Source organism: Micropterus salmoides, unplaced genomic scaffold (assembly GCF_014851395.1).
Source record: "Micropterus salmoides isolate LMB-PRFRI ecotype aquatic unplaced genomic scaffold, ASM1485139v1 Ms_hic_scaffold_8, whole genome shotgun sequence".
NCBI classification, from domain to species: Eukaryota; Metazoa; Chordata; class Actinopteri; order Centrarchiformes; family Centrarchidae; genus Micropterus; species Micropterus salmoides.
Window position 1 is genome coordinate 28,088,578 of NW_024044570.1, and position 22,191 is coordinate 28,110,768.

The following is a 22,191-nucleotide window of genomic DNA, read 5'->3' on the forward strand; positions in this document are numbered from 1 at the left end:
ACACATTTACATTTACATTTACTCATTTGGCACACACCGTTGTTCAGGATAATTTGCAGCCTTACCAAACTCCAGCATTAAACATGCAGGTCGGTGGGGCTCTTCATAGGGTGCATCCTAACTCTGGCGAACAAATACTATGAATGAGAGCCTTTTATGGTCTTCTCGAGGACATAAGCAGTAAACGTAACTTTCTACTGTACATGCTGCCCATTTAAAACTCAAACTTCCACATTTCTTAGCACTGTAACACAGCTCTCGCGAGACTCGGCTGTGTTGTAGAACAGCTGACTGTGCGGTGGGTGGTGCGGGAGACTGCTAGACTGCTATCTATTTTGAACAGTTTCGAGCCTGATAGCAAAAATAATCGCTTTTTGAATTGTAGTACTGTGAAGTGACTGATAATATTTTAAACCACAGCATGGCTGAGACGGACCCCAAGTCGGTGCAGGACCTTACTAACGTGGTGAGTCGTGAAGAAAGGCTAACATTAGCTACAGTAGCCTAGCTCGCAGTGGCAATAACAATGCTAATGATGGCAAGCTATCGTTAGCTCGCTGACTAGCAAAGATTTGGCATAGTAATGAGCACCCATAGCATTTCATGGTAGTTATTCGTGTTATAAACATGTTGATGGAGTTTTTTCAGCCTGTTCACTTAAGCCCTGACTTTAGTTTTTCCTTCATAACGTTATGTAACTTTCAGTTGGTCTTTAAATTACATCACCAAATCACAAGCGAGTAAACCGCGTAGCATTAACGTTACAGAAGTTATGCGGCCGTGTAGCGATATTTCTGCACTCCTGCTCTAATAGTAATGTGTCCAATTCAGTCAATATGTGCAGTTTTATTTTGCATATATAGCATACGGCAGCTGAGGCAGGCTAATGTTTCTGAATGTTGTCATGGATATTGGATATTAGCATCAGTAAGAGACGCTAAGCTTCAGTTCCCCCCCACACACATATTTATCACCTCTTGTAGTTTTTGCTTCTTTTTCCTATTTTCTTAATTTTATTCTGTAACGTACACTTCTATATTTACCGACCTTGTCTTGTAAAAACTCCAACAAAAAGTTGTGTAAATGTAACTATTTAGTTTTCTATTTGTTTTTAATTAATCTTAATTTTAACAGAAATACACACTTGGTGAAAGTAACACAATTGCTCAGTGTACCTTTTATATTTGGGGTTTCACGAGTTCCTCTTATCAACACATTTGGTGAAATTAAACTATTGATCAGTTTGGGGGCACAGACGCCCCACTGTAAAGCACTATAATAGACAGAAATACATTATGTGATCGGCAGAAAATTGACCAATACATCATAGTATGAATTTATGGTGCATTCATTGTTCTGCACACATGCCTGTCACAGTGAGTTAGAGATTCATCTCCCATGGTTACTGAGCTTTTACATTGTTGCCAAGGAAACTAGGTACTTTTGTTATTGTCCTGCTGCTTTTCTAAATCATTCAGACCACAGGCACGGTGCATTAGAGTTGGCGTTTTTCACTGGCACAAGCATTTAAAGTGAATAGTCCACTGAGAGCTATTTAAATCCTCTTGATTATGTCATCCTCAGATTAAACTGGTAAATTTAATGTACTGCTGCCATCTTCAGTGAACCAACTGGGATCAGTAGAATTATTTGTTTGTGGCTTCACTGGTGCACTTACAGTATTTGTGCGGTTTCTTTTGCAGGTCCAGACACTGCTGCAACAGATGCAGGACAAGTTCCAGACCATGTCAGACCAGATCATCGGGAGGAATATCCTAGTTTAAAGTGCCATCAAGCAATTCTTCGTTAATTAAATGCATTACGGTTCTGAATTTTAGTTTAAATGGATTGATGTCTCACTGGTGATTTCTTGCATTCATGTCTCTTTACATCTTCTACAGTTTTACTTTCATAATCAGTATAGACTGTCAGACTGACTTGTGTTTTATTTCACCCATCTAAGAGTAACTTGGTGAGTCCTTAAGTTAATTTTGTGCCTTAACTGCCTGTCCACTTGATGAGATGAGCACACGTATTGATGACTTGGAGAAGAACATCGCCGACCTGATGACTCAGGCTGGTGTTGAAGAGATTGAGGCACCACCGGAAAAGGCTAAAGAGGGTCAAGGTTCATAATGACGGTAAGAAGGAAGTGGGAGACTCAACACCAGTATAAGCTAATAGCTTCTATTCATGCCTTTTCATATGTAAATCGCGGCTGTGGCTCAGGAGGTAGAGCGGGTTGGCCGTTAATCGGAAGGTCGGCGGTTCAATCCCTGGCTCCCCCTGGTTGCGTGTCGAAGTGTCCTTGGGCAAGATACTGAACCCCGATTTGCTCCTGGCGGCTGTTCCGCCAGTGTATGAATGAGTGTGAATGCTAGTTTCCGTTTGAGCACTTAGGCTCAGTGTATGAATGTGAATGACTGGTGAATGCAGATGTAGTGTAAAAGTGCTTTGAGTGGTCGAAAAGACTAGAAAGGCACTATACAAGAGCATTTAAATGTGGCAAAAAGCGTGCTTATGTGTTTTATGAATTAATAAACTGTCTTTGAACCAGTGTCCTACAACATTTCTTTTGTCTTTCCCACAGGTTCCTAAGTAACACAGTGTGAAGTCAGTCCTACATTCAGGAGCAGCAGACTTTTCCATTCTGAAAATGACATATTGATTTGGTGTGTAGTAGTGTAAAATGCTTTTTTATATATTGAATATTGTGATAAACGGTTACAGTTATGTAATGACATGAAAAGTTATTTGTAAGCTAGAATAGTGTGATATGCCCTTCACAAATTAAAAATGCTCACGTGCAGGAATGCAACTTATGGATTTTGTGCGCCAGCCTGGAGGTTATTTCGCTGCCATCATCTGTTGTAATTAATTAAATCCCATGAGGTGATGGGGAAAGTTTTGAAGCCTGTGCTGTGTGCCTGTGATAAGTATAACTCGCAGGCTAACAGGCCGGTTGAACCTCCACCTCCACTGATGTGAAATGACCACAGTGAACATCTGAAGCATTTTACAAACCACACTGTTATTTACCAAGGTGTGGGGGATGCATTCCAATTCTGACCGATTTTCTTCTATTAAAGCTATTTAAGAACAATGCTGTTTGTCATGTATTACCGTAGAAATATTTGGCCAGGTGCTAAGTGAATTCTTAGAAATAATTAACTGAGGTGCTCAGTGTTTTCCTGTATTTATTTTTTCAAGCCGTGGGTGTATTTTAAAATGCAAATGATCTGGAACGTCTCATTGTTGCATGTTTTTCGGTCTGTATTGTGTAATGTATTGATATGTCATTTTACTATTACACTTAAGGGCCAACTAAGCTGGGAAATTTGGAATTTATCTTTTATAATGCTCAATAACATGTTTTTAATTTAATGTGTATGGAATCAGGGATTTGCAAAAACTGTCCACTCAAAAGTAACATTTTAGGCTAATTGTAACCACACCTTCCTCACTTCACTGCATAGTAGGAACCTTTATTCAAATGAATGCAAACACAAAATTTACAAACAAAACAGCAGCGAGCTTCAAAATAAAGTGCCAAAAGCATATAACAGAAAAAATCGTGTCACACAATCTCATCAAGTACATCAGTGGCATATGAACATATTATAAATGCAATATTAAAGTACTTATATGTATTAAGTGAATGGTTCCTCAATTGCATATTAGTATCGGCTTATGAGATGGGAGGTTTAAAGTTAGAACTCAAAGTCTGCCTCAGTCATGTCGATGGCCCAGGCGAACTTGTCCCTTTGGGTCTTATTGTAGATTTTTTCTACAGGTACCTCCATGTTCTTACACCTGAACAAATGGGGAAAAAAAGATTGTTGAGTATTCCCTGCAAAATAAATATTCTTTTAAACCCACCAGTTAATCTTCTAATGAGTCTCAAAATATTTTCTCTGAAAGAGCAGCAGAGATCTATCCAGATGGAGTACACACACACACACACACAGAATACAAACTACAGACACTGTAGAAATAACATTAATACAAGGAATGGGCTATAAAAGAGTACATTATTATGATTACGTAAATTATTTTATGGGCCGCCTTATATATACAGTTGACCTTTTGGGCTACTTTGTTTGTATACTTTGTTTAGTATAGCGTGTGTTTAGGAAAGAAACTGACTACTGAGATTAGTGCTTGTAATGTACATCTGAAGAAAACTATAGCGTAAAGTAACATTTTGCTTTGAGGCAAGAAAGAAAAACAAAGCATAAATATACAGAGCATAAATCTGCTACAGCATTTATGTTTCATCCACAATCATCATCTTACTGAGTCTAGAAAAGATTCTCTACAAAGTCACCCCCTGCTATTTGTGAGCAAGAGTAGACCAACAGTTATACTACCAACATTCCTTATATCTCTAAATAAATTATCATAGAAAGCAAAGTGAGTCTAATGATCTGTAAACACATTGCTTTGTCTTTGTTATTAATTTACTATAAATGCTGTACTGCTGACTCTGTTTATCCAGAGAGATTAGTTGGTCAGTAGGTGGGTTGTTTACACATTTTGATCAGATCCACTGAGCTGAACCTGCCTGGTTGGTCGTGTATCTCAGGTTACCATGGTGATTTGCACTGATAACAAGTAAACCAGGGTCAGAATATTGGCAAGCCCAAAATCAGCTGGCTGTCCCAATAAACTTTCTTTGGGACACAGGCCAAAGGTGGAGGTGGTTCAGGTAGTTCTACTTGAAAATCCAGATCCACAGGCACACAGATGCAGGAATTTAGGAGTGTATGTGTAAGAACTTTCACCAAGGTTGTGCAGGTTGTGTCCATGTTTCACTCACCATGCCACGCTAATGCGTGGGTCCAGGTAGTTGAGCTTTGAGGTACCCAGTGCAATCTGTTTGTTTTCTTCTCTGTCAGTCGCCTGGACCTCCATCTTCAGCAACTGCTCTTCACAGCGCTTCACTGCTGCCTTCTTCCGCTCCACCAGCCTGACAAAAAAATATATACAAAAAGGCAGATGCAACAGAGTCAGACACCTCTGGCAGAAATAGGGCTCCTGATTTGTAAGCACATGGGACAACCTAACAACCTACACGGTGCCCTTCTGTCAGTACTTGTGTGTAGCATGTGATTTAGTCTACACTGAAGAGGCGTATGCAGCTTACAATTGTTCTCAACCATTTCTAATCGTTTTAATGTCCACAGCTTGCTGGGTTTTTTCATGCACTATTGTAACACGTACGTCTGCAGCTTGGAATCTGAGCTGCCTTTGGTCTTGGCCTCCTTCTTGGCCTGTTTCAGCTCCGTCTTTGCTAGGGCCAGCTGTTCCTTTCGAGCATCAATCTGGGTGGAGCACATAAGTACATGAGCAAGCTTTTACATATGAAAAGGTTAGAAAAGTTTACAGTCTCTTGAATTCTGCCCTGGCCTTCCTTAAAAAAAGAAAATATTACACGGAGAAAAAAACCAAGTCAATAAACCAAGTCAAGCTGTTCTTACCTTGGCCTGAAGGTTAGCCATAGACTGATCAAAGGTCTTTGGTGGTGCCCGCTGGTGGTTGCACAGAATAGCAACTGCTCTGTTAGCCCTGTTGTAGGACAGCAGTTTCTCTGCCACATTGTCTGACTCTTTGGAGGGTGACAGAACAGTAATTTGTATTTAAACAGGGAGATCCCACTGAGAACACATATCAGACCAGAATTATGCACGCAAATTTAAAAGATAAAATCACGCTGGTGTCCCTCGTGTTATTATTGCCCACCCACCATCTGCACCACAAATCACAACCTTGAACACACACACATACACACAATTATAGGCTGCTACTTTTTCCATTTCATTTATTCAGATCCTTATTAGCTTCATCTTATCTTCCTGGGGTCCACACAACAAGCACATGTCAACCTGCAGATTGGCTCTCAGTGGCAATCCAGAGATGAGAAGAGTGTGTGACACGTCTATCTCTGAATGAAAAACTGTGGCAGAGGCAGCCAATGGGACCCTGATAAGAGTGAGGCAGAGACGCACAGCACTGGGTACAGTGATAATGTACTCCTGCCATGGCTGGAAAAGCTCAGTGACATCTTGGATATCTTCAATCGAGCAAGCTAAAAATAAAACATGTCAGAAGTGTGGCAGTTTTATCATGGGACTCCATGACACAAGCAGCCAGGTAATAAGACAATGATAACAGTCAGACTGATCAAAGCTACTGGGGCCTGTCTAGCTGCTGAATATGAGCCAGTGCTTTATAAAGCTATTTATGTAATGTTAGTAATGCTTTACAGTGTAGTGAGTGTGTGCAGCTTACTGTTTGTGAGCTCTTTGAGCTGCTCCTGTAAGGTGATAGAGGCGTTGTATGTCCTGAAGACCTTTGCTGTCAGACCTGGCATTAGAGAACTCAGGTGCTTGTTCAGCATGTTTGTCTGCAATGACAAACAGTAAGGAGAAAGACAAAGAACACCACATTCACATTAGTGTGCTATACAACAAATACACTGTCATCCCAAAACCATTATACCAGCTACATCAAAACTCTAACACTAGGTGGCACTGTGGCATTGTCCCACAGCAGTGTTTAAAAGCATCTGAGATATACCATAAGAAACAAAACACATAAAATATCTGCCTTCATTATCATCATATTCCATTACAGCTTTAAGATTAAAAAAGATCACAGTACCATTTCGCTGACATTTCTGTAGGTATTATAACAAGTTCCAGCTGTTACAGACAGCGGTTAGATAGCCATTAGCTCCTGTCAAATGGCTGCAGCTTCAACAGAACATCAAATAGATAAAACAGAGTTTTGGAGAACACTGTAAGGGCACACACTGGTGTGAACGCCAAGATAAACACATATGCTCACTGCACACACACAGATATGGTGTGCAAACACATGGACTTGATTGTCAGATGACACATGCATTTCTAAACATAGATGAAATGCACACAGGCTTGAAACAACGCGTCCAGATGAGCTTGCTGGTGAGCTCACAGCTCTGGCAAAAGAAAAAATCATTTGGTCGAGCCTGATGAAGATTAAAATGATGATGTGGTTGGTTTAATCAGAGCGGGTCAGGACCCGCCTGTTTGGAGCCACAGACTTGCATGAATGTGTGTATCTCACTGAAGGAGCCTATTTGAAACATGAGGATGAGGGACGGGTGTCACGTATATGTAAGTCTGCATGCACTGGAGAGCACCACAGGCACACACACACACACACACACACACACACACACCTCATTAGCAAGGCAGGCACAACAGCAACTAACACTGCCCCTGCAATGCTAATGATGGTGTCTGCAAGTCTGAGAGGCAAATATGACACCCCTAACTCTCTTGGCATGATGTATCGTGTGTGTACAAATGTGTGTTTGTTTGTGTATGTCATCTCCTCAGGCATTACTTGTCACACTTGTGATTACTGCAACTGTAATTTCCTATTTATAATACAGGATGCTATGTACTAGACTTTCTCATTAACATACCGCTAGCCAATTTACAGTGATGCCAACTAATGCTAGTGAGAAATACTGATGGTTCCCATTCTAAACTAGCTATGATGATCTGCTTTTCATTTTTCACTGGGTCCAATTTGGGTGTTCTCTGCATCAGTTCCCTGAAAGAAAAAAAAAAAAACAACCACAACCCCACACACACTCCTTTCTAATAAACGGTGAAAGGGGTACAATAGAGTGGAAAATAATGAAATGTGCCCAAATAAAGCAACTCATAGGGACTATATTACACCGCAGGTTGTAATTTAATTTATTTGACTAAGATGTAGTTAAAGAAATTCAGCTGAGGTTACAGTTGAAACTGCAGACAGTGTGCGTCCTGTAGCTCTAATGATGTGGACTCTGGAGAGGAGGCTTTCAGAAAAACGCCTGCATGTTCAGCTCAGATCAGGCACTCAGACCTCAACTTGACGTGTGTGTAAGTGCCTGTGTGTAAGTGCATGCCCACCACCACCACCATGTATATTGCACTCCACTGTACATTATTTCTGCAAAATAAATATAACATTATACAGCATTTCAGCATTTTAGTATGACGGTTTTCAAAGGTGGCCAGAGACAGGACAGAGCAGGACAGGGAGGGGACACAAAGCCCTGTGCTGGATTTGAATGATCATGATCATACATGCGAGCGGTAGAGGCTGACATTTTTTCGGGAATCCTGTGGGTCATGGGATTGCTGTGGGATTCCCACGGGGTTGGAGGCAATTTCACGATTTGTCACGGAACTGGGAGAGTAAAAGGTTAACATGGATGGAAAGGACGGTAATCATAGATCTGTTTTAATATGAATAAATGCTATTTTGTGATAAAAAAATAAATCAGGAATGTGATGGGATAGGAGTCATTCTTCAGGGATAGGGACGGGACAGAAGTATTTTTGTGGGAGTGGGATGGGGCAAGAGTTAAAATCCACTCCTGTGTCACCTCCTAGTGAGCAGTACTGGACCACTTAACACCACACTCACCAGGCTAGTTGGTTTAGCTTCAAACATCAGAAAGGCTGTTCACACAATATGTCTTGGAATCTTTTTATTTACTTTTCAGGCCCAATTTTCGGCTTTTGTTTCCCACCATCTCTCTACATAAGGCTAGGTGAGGATAGCAGCACACGCTACAGTTCCACCACTCATCTTCCATCCTATATCCACATCTTCCTCCCCTTCCTCGTCTCGGCCTTACAGCCATTGCCTGGTTGTCAACTGTACCCCCTTGCTTTCTCTCTCCCTCCATCTTCTCTCCCTAGCTACCTTTTTCGTTCCCAGCCATCTCCTACCTTCTCTCTCCTAACCTCCCCTCACCTGGACCAGCTGTCACTTTCCTTACCGCTCTGTCCACTCCTCCACACGCCCTCTACCTCCGCTCTCTCAGTGGCCTGGCCTTTGCGGGTGTCAATCAGTCCTGCCCACAGCAGCCATTACCATTCCACCTCCAACACACCCTGACATTTCCTGACACACTAGAGGGCAGAGAGCAGAGGCAGGCACCGCACTCCTTCCCTTCAATTGCACCATCTCTTCATCTTACCCTCTCTCTGCTCCTGTCCTGTCTTGCGCTGTCCTTTCCCTGCCTGTCAATCTTTGTATATCAACACGTGACTGGCTCTCAGTCCTTCCTCGTGCATTCTTATCTGCATCCCTTTCTCCTTCTGTTTCATTAAACCCCTCTCCTGCGATGTGACCATTCATCTGTTGCATACGTTCCAACCTACAACACTGTCTCCCTTGAGTGCATCAGAAGACAAGGTGTTTCTCAGCAATCATGGCACTTAACCCAAGGTCACCAGGCTGTGAGCTGCTGTAGCAGTAGTCTGGTTTCCACTAGAAGAAGCCTGTATATTCAGTGGTTCTGAATATGTTTCCTCGGCAAGGATAATCTTGGGCTCTGGCCTTAAAGAGACAAATAATGCTCTTGTTTTATAAAGACTGAGTGCACCCTGAGAAGCCCCGCGTCTCCCTGCAGTGAAATAACCATGTGTACAACTCCTGTATTCTGTGTGGCCTTGCTGCCTGCAGCTAGAGGAAGAGGTTGAGAGGATGCCAGATTTTTGTGTGTGGAAATTCATCCGCCCAGCATGTTCACTTTCAATTTCCACTCGCGCCGTTTCAGTTTTATCTGCTAGAGTCCATCCCCTCTCTCTTTTGAAACTCCTTTTCTGCTTTCAGTCTCCCCGCTTCCAATATTCTCTCCCTTCTCCTCACCTCCCGTTTCCTCACTTTACTCCTTTCATCTCCTCACACCAATGGCTCATCCTCATTCAATCTCATCTCTTACACCTTACAATTTAGTCCCTGCTTTTCCTTTACTGCAGCCTTCTGTCTCCAGAAAACATTTAAAAAAAAAAAAAGAAAAAGTAAAAGTAATTGTATTTTGCTTTCACTATCTTTTTCTACCTTTTCTTCTAATATTACACACCTCAGGGGAGTTTCTCACACATTTGACACAGCCCTGAAAACATTCAAATACTCTTTTACACAAATTTGGCAATTATAAAGCGCACTCACTTATACTTGTTTCTTTTAATTAATTCCTTTAACACCAAAAATATAGTGCACTCGCTGTAACAATGTTTCACAAAAGGTTCAAATGCCTAAAATCACTGAAAACATGAAGAAATAAATGTAGTAGGAGTTAATGAGACACTCACATTTAGACGGTCAAAGAGGTCATCTCCAGGTTCCTTATTCTCCAGGAACAGTTTAAGATTTTTAAAAACCTGAAAGATATCCAGACAAATTTGATCAAATGGCTTTTCTACCAAATGTACACCATAAAAATTAACATTTACTTATCTGCTATGTCTCACCCCAATCCAAGGTTAACTACCTTATCTACTAACCACTGAAAATGGGAATGGAAATTTGGTGTTGCACCGATGACTGTAAAGTTTATGTTTTACTAGAGCGCTATAAATATCGTAGTAAGGGCATTCATGCATTAATATTGTAACACAGTAAACCAGTCAAGCAGTTGGTAGTCATCAATTGCCAACATCACTGGCCCAAGTGGGGCAATTAGGACATTGTTCTGAAATATTACAGTAGAGGTTAAATTGCATTCAATATGTAAATACATTTAACGGAAAAAGCAAAAAGGTATCCTTTAAAGGCTAGTTAACAAGTCAGATGTAGAATCACCATAACCGATAAAATCACATTCTTATCCAAATACATCATAATGCATGTTAGACGTGTGTGTGTGTGAGAGAGAGAGAGAGAGAACCTGGCATCATTTGTCCATCTCCGAGAAGAGCCAGTGGAGTAAAATTGGCACAATTACATCTGACATTTCCAGCAACTCTGTGGGTTCCACAGATGCAGCGCTCCCCAAATAAGCTAGTAAAATATGCAAGACACCAATTAATAGCAACAGATGTGTTGCTTAATAAAATACACTGACATATTCAGTGGCTGACGTGTGTGGCAATTTTGTCCCCCATGGCAAATAAACTGAAAATATAAAAAGCAAAGTGCAAGTGTTTTTGGGATGAAAATGTAAATCAGTGTCTGTCTAAAAGTCTCAGAGAAGCCTAGACACCAAAGTGAGCAAGACTAATTGGTTTAGTGATGTGTTTGGGTGCATGTGTGTCTTAAGAATGGAAATAATCATTTTCGGAATGAATAGCTAAACATTCAGCAGGCTGAAAATACCCAACACAGTACATTTATGCATCTGCAGGTGTCCCCACACTCCGGGGTTATTTGATTAAATCATTAAGCGTTCAAACTGGTGTTCAAATTGAGTAATAAGTAGATACTTGCTTTTATACAATAAACAGATGCACCAAGATGGTGATCAGTCATTGCCTTGTGCATTCATGGTTGGGAAATGCACACAAGTGTTCATCTGGATGGCTTATTATTAACCCTTATGGTTACACCCGTTTCTGCTGAGAAACAGTGATTTTAACGTCTTCTTTCCATTTAATTACACATGGCACAGACAGTACTGTTGGCCCATATCATGCATAGCAAGCCTCCACTTTGCCATTTTTCTATCCGTTTCCTGTGCCCTATGTTCTCTGCATGCAGATAGTTTTTTGCAAAAATAGCAATTTTACGTACAGTATATAAGCCACGTATATAACCCTGAGTATTAAATTCAACGATTTCGAACCCCTTCAGAGGTTAGAAATGGAAATTCCTTCATTACATCCCTGTTCCATTTTATTCCAAGTGACATTTAGCAGCAATCTCACTGATATCCCTGGGAATTGATGATGCTAAAATATGCAAGGGACTAATTAATTCTAGCTAATGTGTTGCTTTTGAATGTTCTCATTTGAATAATTATAGGTTCTGCCAGGAAACAAAACACTTGGCTGTCAGGTGCTAACATTTCTTTTTCCATCTCTGGAATAGAAGATAGCACGGACTGACACCAGAGGAGGGGATGGAAATTTATACACACACACACACACACACACACACCCCTAAACAAGATTAAAACATTTTTTAAAAAGTTCACAGAGACCTTTTGTTTTCTTGTATTGTGACATTAGCCAACCTGCTCACTGCAGTACGCAATTACTTTATCAGGTAAACTAACAGCTGACAAGGGTTGCTGCAATACTTAATTACTTTGTTCTTTTTAAAATACCCACTGCTGGCAGTCTGTCCCGTTGACATTAGCATACACTATGAAGACACCTGACAGCATGAAGCACTGCCGAAGAAAAGCTTAGTCCTAAACTAAAATTACAATTATACAGTAACACCAACTAATTCTTTACTATTTAGTCTTTCCTAATATCTGATGCTGGGAAGCAGAAAGACTGAATTTCAATATAGAAAGTAGTCACAAACCCCAGCAACAACCTCAAGTCCTGCAACTGGAAGTTTCAACAGGCCTCCTGTTACAACAATCTTTGCACACTGAAAAGCACCTCTGAATGGCAATAGCACTGCAGATCTTAAAAGGTGCACAAATTAAAACAATGAAGTTCAGTTTACACATCACAAGGAGTACCACTCAGCCTCTGGTATACTGTTGTGTAATGTCTTCTTAGGCCTGTGGTTATTGTGATGTCATGTTTGGGCTTGGGACTTCAAAGTTTGAACAGAAAACCTGAATTACAAACCGGAGGTGTGGACTAAAAGAGCTGGGCACTTCACAGGCAGACTGAGGTCTAATGACAGATGCAGCTGAGGTGCATTATAGGAAACAGTGTTAAAGTGTTTTGACCTGTACTAGAAGTATTTGGATGACCAGAATATTCAAACTAGTTCATAATGCTTAGATGACGACGAGGAAGAATTCACCTCCGTGAACATGTATTCCAAGAGAAGCAGACTGGAAAAGAGGGGCAGTTCAACAGTTCTAACAGACAGACAAATGAAACCACCAGAGCCGCAGGAATCCAATCTACAACTGTGCCCCGAGGACATTTCTCTGGTCCCTCTCTGCCTCGGGCTCCGTGTGCTTGTCGATATGTATGCAAGTGACCTTCTCTGCAGGGATTTCTGCCAAAACCCAAAGGGCAAAACCTCGATTATTATAATGAAATATATTGGCTGTGTATTGCATTGGCCGGCCTCTATATTAGCTTCTTTTACTGAGGTCTTCTACAGAGAATGTACAGATTATTGTTTCCAGAATAATATTTTCATGTCCAAGCAAACACTTGAAAGCAGGACTCGATGTGTGTGTAGAAGTGTCTTTTGTTGTTGATCCTTTACCTTCTTGATGACGGGGACCTTGTTGTAGTACCGAATCGAGTCTTTACCCAGGAAGTCGAATTCCACCACGCACTCGTTGCCCTCCAGTTGCTCGTGGAGGGTGATGTGCTCGACACGGAGCGAGCAGCAACCCACCGTGTCCGCCGTCTCTCCCTCCTCCTTCTCATTACCAGCTCTCAGCGCAAGCTTTTTTTTTTTTGGAGGGGGGCAGGAGATACAGAGATAAATACATGTCAGATCTACGCATACTCTCCCCTGCACTTTCAACACCATCCCCCCTCCAAGTCACACAACAAGCGTGTGCCAATCAGATGACTACTATACATGTACACATACACACATTACATGAAGCAGGAATAAAGAGCTGCATTGTAAACACAACAAAACCAATCTGAATTTAACAGTCTTTGGCATGAGCCAAAAGCAATCACACAGTCAATCTGTCATTTCACTGACAGACTGAGATAATTAGCTTGGGGTCACTAGAATAAAATGGCTACATATAATCCATTTTTCTCATTGCAGAAATATCTTCCATCCAGCTATGTGACAAAACAGAAAAGGCAATCAAGACACATCGCATTGATTTCCAATTTGTTCACGAGGCTCTCGGAACAAGAGCTATGCACCAAGGAGATTCTGTGAAACTGACAGCAGTTTATCTCTAGCTCTGGTGTGTACTTGGTATCCTAATTGCTGCATCTTTACTTCAAAAGTTTTTCTTTGAGCAAACGGCTCAGAATCAGACCTTGTCTATGAAGTAGAGGGCCACAGCTCTTTGCCGCGTGCACATCTGTTTCGATTTGAGATCCTGGAGGTACTGGTTACGGATGTCGACCACGCATGACTTCAGTTTCCGAGCAACCTCATATTTCTCCCAGTCCTTCTCTCCCTGCGTTCATAGGTGACAACAAAGTAATTTTACTTGAAAAGCCTTAAATCAAAACATTATTCAATATTGTTACATGACACAAATACAGGATGTTATATCATAAAAAAAGGTAACAAATATAAAGACACACAACTTTAAAGACAAAATACTCTTTGCCCGTCGTGTGCTGTTTATTTCTTCAGACAATTAAACCCACCGTCAGTGAACACACACATATTGTCATAGAGACTAACAGTGGAATAACTTAACCTTTAAATGAAGGATGGAAAGAAGGAAGAGGAGGAGTGAGCAAATGGAGAGCACAACAGAAATGGGATAACTCACAGGGTTACACTTAAAACAAAACTTGGCCTTTCTAGATTTGTAAATAGTTTATAGTTTGTTTGTAAGGGTCCAATGTGTAATATTTCTGAGGATCTATTCACAGAAATGCAATTTTTCAGAGTAAAAGCTCTCAATTCCACTCAAAAAAAAACTTTTCTGCAAAAAACACTCTTGCGCTTTTATTTTGCAGACAAATCCACTAAAAAGGAAGTGATTATGTGAACTGTTGCTGTCATGACTGAGATTTAATTCAGCACCGCTATCAAAGTATTTATTTATTTTTATTTCCTGCCGCCAAGTACCACAGTCTGGCTGCGGGCCACATATTATTGCTGTGAGGCAGTTTTGGCGAGGGTCCATAATCACAGAGAGAAGTAACGTGTTCCCCTTGTCAATGTTTGTATAAGCTACATCCATTATGTGGTTTATAATGGACTGTAATGCAGAAAATGTGACAATGTGACACACTGTTGGCTTACATTTTCCATGTTATCTGTCCCAATAACATTTGGTTTTACTGAATAATTAAGTAAATATAATTTCTTAATAAATCTATCTAAAGAAACAATATTTTTTGACTGGCAACTCTCTGCTGTCTCAGATGACGTCATCTTTTGTCCTGTCAACCACTGTAGCTGTCCTACACAGTTTGAAACCTCAAACAGCGTATGAAACCTCACCGCTACATGTCACTAAATCTTATGCCCTTAACCTTTAAATTAAAATTACTAGAATTGCTTAACAATTGTTTTAAAAAAATATATACCTTGGTTTACAAAAACGTTATTGTACAGGGACTAGATTCAGAATGAGCATAAATTGCTGTGGAAATGTTTACACATCCTGTATTTTTGTGTAACGATTGCAGCATCCTATTGCAAGACTCGGGCCTTGGTGCGGCCTCATTTTGAGATATATTATCCATTGCAGTGAATAACATGACGTGTCACATTGTCAAAGTTCCATTTTTGTTGAGTGGAGCAGTTCAGTACAGATGCTGCTATGGCAACACTTGAATGGTGCATTCAGGTGCTTGTGGGAAGGTTGGGTAAATGTAATTCTTAACTGAACACCCAATCTAAAAACCTAGTGTTCAATCAAATTTGAGTTCTTTAAAGCCACATGATCATCACACATACCACTGAACAGAGACTGCCTACCTGTCACTGAACTGCAACAAAACAACTGGTCAAATAAAAAAATAAATAGTTGGTTATGATTCATGTTCCTTTGATATATATGTAGGAGCATTTTTGCCTGTTTGCAGCAGACGGACAGGCTACCTTGAGTTTTGAGTTGGCATTGAGCATGATGTATTTAATGGAGCCCTGGATGTTCTCAGTCCAGCTGGCCAGCCATGTCACAGTGTTGTCATGTCGAACCTCCTTCCAACGGTGACCAGCAGGCGGCACGGGGATACGGGCTTCTCTGTGGATTAAAGAGAACGCAGTGTACATACATTGTAGCAGTGTATTACCAATGGCTGTGCAGCTGTCAAACACAGATACACTTTGTTGCATACTAAGAAACATGGTAATGTACATTTTGAAAAGACTGAAATTATTTCCCAATGATTGAAAGCTTTTAAACCCTTTGTACATGGAGGACTTCTTTGCCCAGCTACAAGGTCAGCTGGGTTTGTAGCGGCGAGGGTGATGGGAGTTTTACTAAAACCCAGCTTTTTGTCACACCAGCTTTTACTTCACCTATGCATCACTACAGTCACACATCTCTGTAGGCAGTGTGATCCCTTTGCCCAACTCTCACTTGGCGCAGTTGATGATGACATCCTCCGGCTGGATCCTTTTCTTCAGCATGCCCTGTTTGGGATGCTCGCCTCTACCCCGGAACAGCCCTGGAGGCTCAATCTTAAAGTTGCCGATGCGCTCTTTGTGGTGATCCAGCAGACAGTAACCATACTCGTCCACTATCTTCTGGTTGGCCTCTTTCACAGCCTACAACAGAAATAAAACAAAAACAAATAATAATTGATTAAAATAATTATACACAACCTAAACTGTCTACACTGACCTTTTTTAGACACTAACAGAAGGAAGTGTAAAACAGCAGAGGAAAGAAAGCTTGAACCTTACCAGTTTCTCCTCCTTGGTCATGTTTTTCCTGTCCTCCACTTTGGCTTTATGCATAGCATGCATCTCTCCAAAGTCACATTTGTTAAGATCTTGTATCAGTGACCTCTCCTCATGGGTCATTTCCTAAACAGACAAAAAAGTATTCAACACTTATACACACACACACACACACACTATAGCTGCATAAAGATATCCTTGATAAAACAATTACACAATTAGAGGTGAATCAACACTTTTGATCATTTATGTCTTCAGTCATTAATGAAGCAAAAATGAAACATGCCTCTGTGAAAGTGATGAGTATTTTACCCTATTTTCTGACAGAAAAAAATGTATTGAGTCATCCATCCATTTTACACTGCTTACGTAGAGGCCAGGTTCCAATTTATCAAATCAGATTAATCTATAATGAAGATAATTGTTGCAGCCCAAGTATCCTTGAATGCCAGAATAATTAAACTTCATCAATGACAGCAGTTGGATTAATATATTTTTATCCACAGTTCAATAGTTACAGTGGGGAAATACTGATAAAACCAAATGCATTTTTAACTGAAAACCTCAATCCTGATCACAGAAAGCATTCACACCTAAACACTTCCTATGTGCAGAGTCAAAATCTTGTACTGAAAGAAGAAAGAGACAACAGCAGTGCACACGACTGCTTTATTCAATACACAAAGAGCTAATAATAAAGAGTATAGAACCTTGGTCTGTGAAATAGGGCGTCACAACAATAATGTTTCATAAAAATCATGTAAAACGAGCATGATCAAAGCAGATCAGCGACCTTTTGTTTAATTACTTGTTTAATGGAGGCGGTGTGGGCAGAAAAATAATCAAGTGGTATTGTTATGAAAGGCCAGAGTATAGACCATTTACTCCTGAGAAGGCCACTGCCAAGGAAGCTAAACAAACAGTCTTGACACAGCAATGCAGCAGAGCAGCCGAGTTTCAACTTTAATTGTCAACTTTCTGAAGTTATTGCACAAGGGGTCACCCTATCAAAGAGGTCGCTAACAGGGCAGCAATACAGAGAACTTCAGCGGAGGCTTTATGGTTCATCTCAGAAGTTTCTGGTGCTAAAATGTCATGACAACATGAGTGGCTTTTAATATGGCCTCCTGCTGTCGGGCAAGAGAGCTATTGCAGCAGAAAATAGAGGCCAACATTTCCCAGTGTAGAGCAAAATCCCTTTTTGGATGTCTATTTTTAAAGGTCATACTGGACCTCGACAGGCTCTAACAGTAACAGTAAACAATGAACGGGGCTTTCAATGAGCTGGACATCTTTATGTTATTGTGCACACTCATCACTACAGCAGTGTAGAGCTGAAACAATTCATCGAGAAACTGGAGTAACTCAATTACTAATAGGCATCAATGCAAATTTGTTGCATCAATGCTTCGCTTCATGTAACTATATACAGCACACTGTTCCGCAAACACGACTACAGTCGCACATCATGCTTAAGCTGTGGACAAGTGAAGTCAATGTGATTTGATTCAAGAGACCAATGATCATCTGAGCAGTTTAAATCACCCGCTGCAGAGCCCTCCGGTCCTGGGACGTGCACATCCCATGCCAGTTAGCAATGTCTTCAGTCAGGATGCTTTCCATTTCTCCTCTGTAAAAGCTAAAAAAGGACTTGGCACGGGAATTCGGCCTTCTTCAGCTTCCTTAAGAAATACAGTCGGCACAAAAGTATTTTTTATCAGATTACTCGATGAACTGATTGAATAATTTGTAGAATACTTGATCACTAAAATAATCAATATCTGCAGCCCTACAGCAGTGCTCATGAAAAACAGCACAGCGACCCTAACAGTTATCATATTGAAGCTTAAATCATAATATAAGGAAGATTTATATGGGAACACCATTTGACAGACAAAAAGGAGCATCTAACCTAAACACATTCATTAAGGTTAAAGGAAACCATTCTCAACCATCAAGCTTTTCTGAGAGCTGTGCTGACCTGGTCCACTTGTGTCATCAAGGGTCATAGGAGATGAAATGCAGAAACATACCTCTAGATCAGCACGCACACGCGCACCTCTGTACACAAAACACTGACAGTATGGAAACGCAGTCAGCCTGCGTGTCTAAGCATGAGTGACACCCGACAGTGGGCGGGCACTGAGGGCAGTGGAGCGAGGAGAGTTTTTTCCGGCTATAATAAAACAGTTTAATTGGATTTGTTCATATGCAGGGGAGCTACTTGTATGGATTAGCATATCAATGCCTTCACACAAATCGTATTTTCAAGTGCATTGAGCACTAAGCAGCGCAAAATTAATTCTGCATGATATGCCTTGGGGCTTGGCACAGTGTTTTCTCTATACAGAGGACACCCTGACAGACACCAGGTACCAGTCACAGTCTTAAGACAAAGCTGGAATACAGACAACTAATACTGTAACTGAATGTTATCAAGGTTGCTGGAGCTTACATTATGGGAGGCTGATGCTGCATGATTCCCCTGAATTAACAGTTAATAAAAGTAAAAACATGGGAATATATTGTATTTGTGTTTGTCTTAACGTAAATATGTAAATTCATTTCATTTAACTTGATTTCAATTGTAGTTCTAGAGAAACCTCTGAGCTGCACGTGTCAGGTTAGAGCAGGGGTCGGCAAATAACATGGCGGGCCAGAACAAAGTCAAATGATTTCAAATCATGTGTATGTTTAGCTCAGTTGGTATTGGGCGGGACTCCCGTTAGGTAGGTTGTAAGATCAATTCCACCTTACTGCAGATATTTTTTCTCCCTTGTTAAACAAATTGAATAAAAGGACACTTTTGCACATGCTCACAATAAAGCATGTGCTGCAGTGATGTGTGCACGTTCGATCCGCATTCATAAACCTATGGACATTTCCCTGCAAGAATTCAGGGGAATCCAATCACACGTTTACTGACGGCTTTTTCAGAGGTGTGTCAAGAGACTGTTCTGAATGTCCTTCAGAACTCTTCAAAGTAAAAGCTCTTAATAAACTCGACATGAAACATTGCTGAAAAGATGTTGTCACGCTTTTATTTTAGAGGCAAAATCACGTGGAAGTGATTGTGTGAGTAACTGTAGCTGTCATGACTGAGATCTATTGCAGCACTAGCCGTTATCAATTTCTTTATTTTTCTGCTATCAAAGCAATCTGGCCGGAGGCCACATTATTGCTGGTGGGCCGGTTCTGGCCCATGGGCCGCCTATTGCCAACCACTGGCTTAGAGGGTCAGTAAGGAGTGAGCCCCACCCCCTTCTAAAACTGACTGAGATCTATGACGCCTTCTTGCTTTACCTTTCTCCAATCTTTAAAGAAATTCTCCCGGAACACCGTCTTGGTGGTGTACTCGTGGTCTAACATCTGGGCAAAGAACAACGCCACCTCCTCAGCTGCAAGGCTCAGCTTCACCTTCTTACCTGCAATACACAAAACAACAACACAATACAACATGGCATTCTTAAACATTTATGACCTTGAAGTCCTAACTTGTATGTTCCAAAAAAAACAAAAACAACTATGAATGACAAAACTCAAAACACACACCTATGGGGGCTCAGATCAAAACCCCACATGCTGAAAGAGCCACCCTGAGCTCCTCTAGAGTCCTGACTAATCCATGAATTAACAGAGGCTCAGAGACAAGGACAAAGATTTACATTCAGTCCCACTACTAAGGGTGAGCTCCAAACAAGTACATGCAGGCACAGGAATTAACAGATCAAATCAAATCCCTGTAGGATACCATTGTGGGTAGACTCTTAAACAAAGCAAAAGCAATTACAGTCATCAATCAGTGCCTGACCCAGTACACCTTTTGTGTCCTAAAGATCCATTTCTGTGTGTCTTGTGTTTGTGTGTGCCTGTATGCTAGCCTCCAAAGATCCGCCCACAAATCTGAGAATCTACATTATTCCAGCACGATTTTAAAGCTCCATGGGCTACTTTTGATGTTACAGCATAATTTGTCTGTCCCGTTTCCAAATGTGTACAAAAGGAAAGTGGCCTTGTGACACTGGAGTGAAAGCCACGCAATTTCACACTTTTTCTTCAATGTCAAAACTAGTCAGCATTGCTTTGATGCATTTTTAAAAGGCCAACTGTCCTGCTGGGGGATGACTCCTCTTCTACTGTGCACAACATATATGGAGGAGGCTCGATGATAGTTAAATATGGGGATAACAGCACACATTTTCGGACAGGCTCTCCTGGAAGGCATTAGTACGGTCAGCTGTACCCGAAACAAGTGACAAAAATAATTGTGTCAGGAAAGGGGGAAAAAAGGAGCTAGAGAGAAGTTCAAACCCTGGCTCCGTTCTGACCTTCACACAGCTGGCCAATCACAGCATGAGGTGGGTGTGTATGTGACTTGAGAAATTAATATCCTCTTTTAAATTGCTTCTGAGCACTTTTTTAATAAAACAGGCTTTCGTATCATTAAGATGATATATTTCAATTAATGTGCAGTATGTCACTGATTCTGCACTGTATGTCTTACACCAAGTCTTTAAATACTATGTTTTACTTCTTTACTTGCTTTAACTTGTGTTTATACAAATTCCCATGTATTTTTGATGAATTGCGCTGTTTGTTGGTATCACTACTTCTGTACCACCAATTCATTCTTTTTAACCTAATCTTAAATTATGTTTGTGTATTTATTTTCTTTTTGGCTGCTTTTATGCTGATCTTGTAAAAGGCACACATCAACAAGTCTTCATAAAAAGCTGGAAAAACATCAAATAGAGGTGTTACATAGGAGAACTTGAAATTTATGAATTTTGTACTTTGTACTCAAAAAAAACACCCGTGAAGTGCCAAGATTTTAAATTACTGTCAAAGAAAATATATGGAGTGTCAAAAAATAACTTGTATAAAACCCTTTCAAGCATGTTTCATTCACACTTTCTTCCATGCTCAACTGACCACCATAGAAGAAGTGAACGTTGTCTGGCAGAGGCTGGTAGTCAGGAGGGAAGTAGGGTCCATTGTGTTCAAGAAACCTCCATTTCACCCCATCTTCGTACTTCTCTTCCTCCCACCTGACAAAGATAGATGATGAAAAAAATGAGGACATATTTGGGAAAGTGAAAATCGCTGTGCTCTGGTTTCCCCATGTGTGTGTGTCTGTGCGTGTGTGTGCGCTGGAGGTGGGTCCAGGTCATATCAAAATGAAGAGAGTAGCATTTCCCAACCATCTCCAGCGATTCTGCTCCTCCTCCTTCTTCTTTTTGATCTTCAGCTGTCTTGTCTCCTCAATCTCCTCCTTTGTCCTCTTAGGTTTTTTAGTGACTGGTTGCTCTCCTTCCTCTTTCTTTACCGCCTGTACCAAGAAAAACACTGAAGATTCAAACACTCCCATCATGAACTGCATTTGCAGCAAACTTCATATAGCGCAAGTTTTATTGATGGAGACAGATTACCTCAGGAAGGCAGATATTTACCTTTTCTGTTCTCTTCTTTGACTTCTTTTTCTGAGCTTCTTCGCCTCTTTCTTCTTCCTGCCCATGTTGCTTTCTTTTTTTCTTTGGGCTGCAGGTAAACAGAAGACAGAATACTAATAGCTTATACAATATGAAATAAATGCATGGATGTTCATTAAACAACAGTAAATACACTGCTCAAACAAATTAAGGAAACACTTAATTCACACATCAGATCTAGATGATGAATAGTTAAAAGTTCAAATTTACTGTA

General features: G+C 40.7%; 3 protein-coding genes across 4 annotated transcripts in view; 1 reads left to right on the plus strand and 2 right to left on the minus strand.

Annotated features, from left to right (window-relative positions):
* The window catches only part of si:dkey-246g23.2 (solute carrier family 66 member 2), a 66,115-nt gene extending 65,858 nt beyond the window's left edge, over positions 1-257 (minus strand). Inside the window, exon 1 of the mRNA XM_038707219.1 lies at positions 66-257. The gene's annotated coding sequence lies outside the window, so the exon portion shown is untranslated. The remainder of the gene's footprint in view (positions 1-65) is intronic.
* Positions 258-317: 60 nt separating this feature from the next.
* On the plus strand, positions 318-3,103 carry hsbp1b (heat shock factor binding protein 1b). The gene is made up of 4 exons (XM_038707225.1): positions 318-466; positions 1,704-1,770; positions 2,015-2,141; positions 2,591-3,103. Exons 1-3 carry the CDS (start codon positions 422-424, stop codon positions 2,134-2,136), a joined length of 234 nt encoding a protein of 77 aa, XP_038563153.1. The 5' UTR covers positions 318-421; the 3' UTR covers positions 2,137-2,141; positions 2,591-3,103.
* Positions 3,104-3,464: 361 nt separating this feature from the next.
* zgc:173742 (DNA topoisomerase I, mitochondrial) overlaps positions 3,465-22,191 on the minus strand; it is a 29,848-nt gene continuing 11,121 nt past the window's right edge. For both annotated transcript variants that reach the window (XM_038707215.1, XM_038707216.1), the window contains exons 6-20: positions 21,939-22,026; positions 21,690-21,817; positions 21,421-21,536; positions 19,792-19,913; positions 16,492-16,614; positions 16,166-16,353; positions 15,682-15,826; positions 13,931-14,074; positions 13,183-13,368; positions 10,152-10,220; positions 6,292-6,406; positions 5,481-5,608; positions 5,224-5,324; positions 4,820-4,969; positions 3,465-3,813 (exon numbers count right to left, since the gene is read on the minus strand). In XM_038707215.1, the coding sequence (XP_038563143.1) occupies positions 3,711-3,813; positions 4,820-4,969; positions 5,224-5,324; positions 5,481-5,608; positions 6,292-6,406; positions 10,152-10,220; positions 13,183-13,368; positions 13,931-14,074; positions 15,682-15,826; positions 16,166-16,353; positions 16,492-16,614; positions 19,792-19,913; positions 21,421-21,536; positions 21,690-21,817; positions 21,939-22,026 (1,906 nt within the window). In that variant the 3' untranslated portion in view covers positions 3,465-3,710. The remainder of the gene's footprint in view (positions 3,814-4,819; positions 4,970-5,223; positions 5,325-5,480; positions 5,609-6,291; positions 6,407-10,151; positions 10,221-13,182; positions 13,369-13,930; positions 14,075-15,681; positions 15,827-16,165; positions 16,354-16,491; positions 16,615-19,791; positions 19,914-21,420; positions 21,537-21,689; positions 21,818-21,938; positions 22,027-22,191) is intronic.

Excerpts from the sequence above, each read along its gene's own strand:
- hsbp1b (XM_038707225.1), top strand. The coding sequence starts at position 422 with ATGGCTGAGACGGACCCCAAGTCGGTGCAGGACCTTACTAACGTG. Across the intron at positions 467-1,703 it reads TGCAGGACCTTACTAACGTG|GTCCAGACACTGCTGCAACA; the intron begins GTGAGTCGTGAA and ends TTTCTTTTGCAG. Across the intron at positions 1,771-2,014 it reads AGACCAGATCATCGGGAGGA|TTGATGAGATGAGCACACGT; the intron begins ATATCCTAGTTT and ends CTGCCTGTCCAC.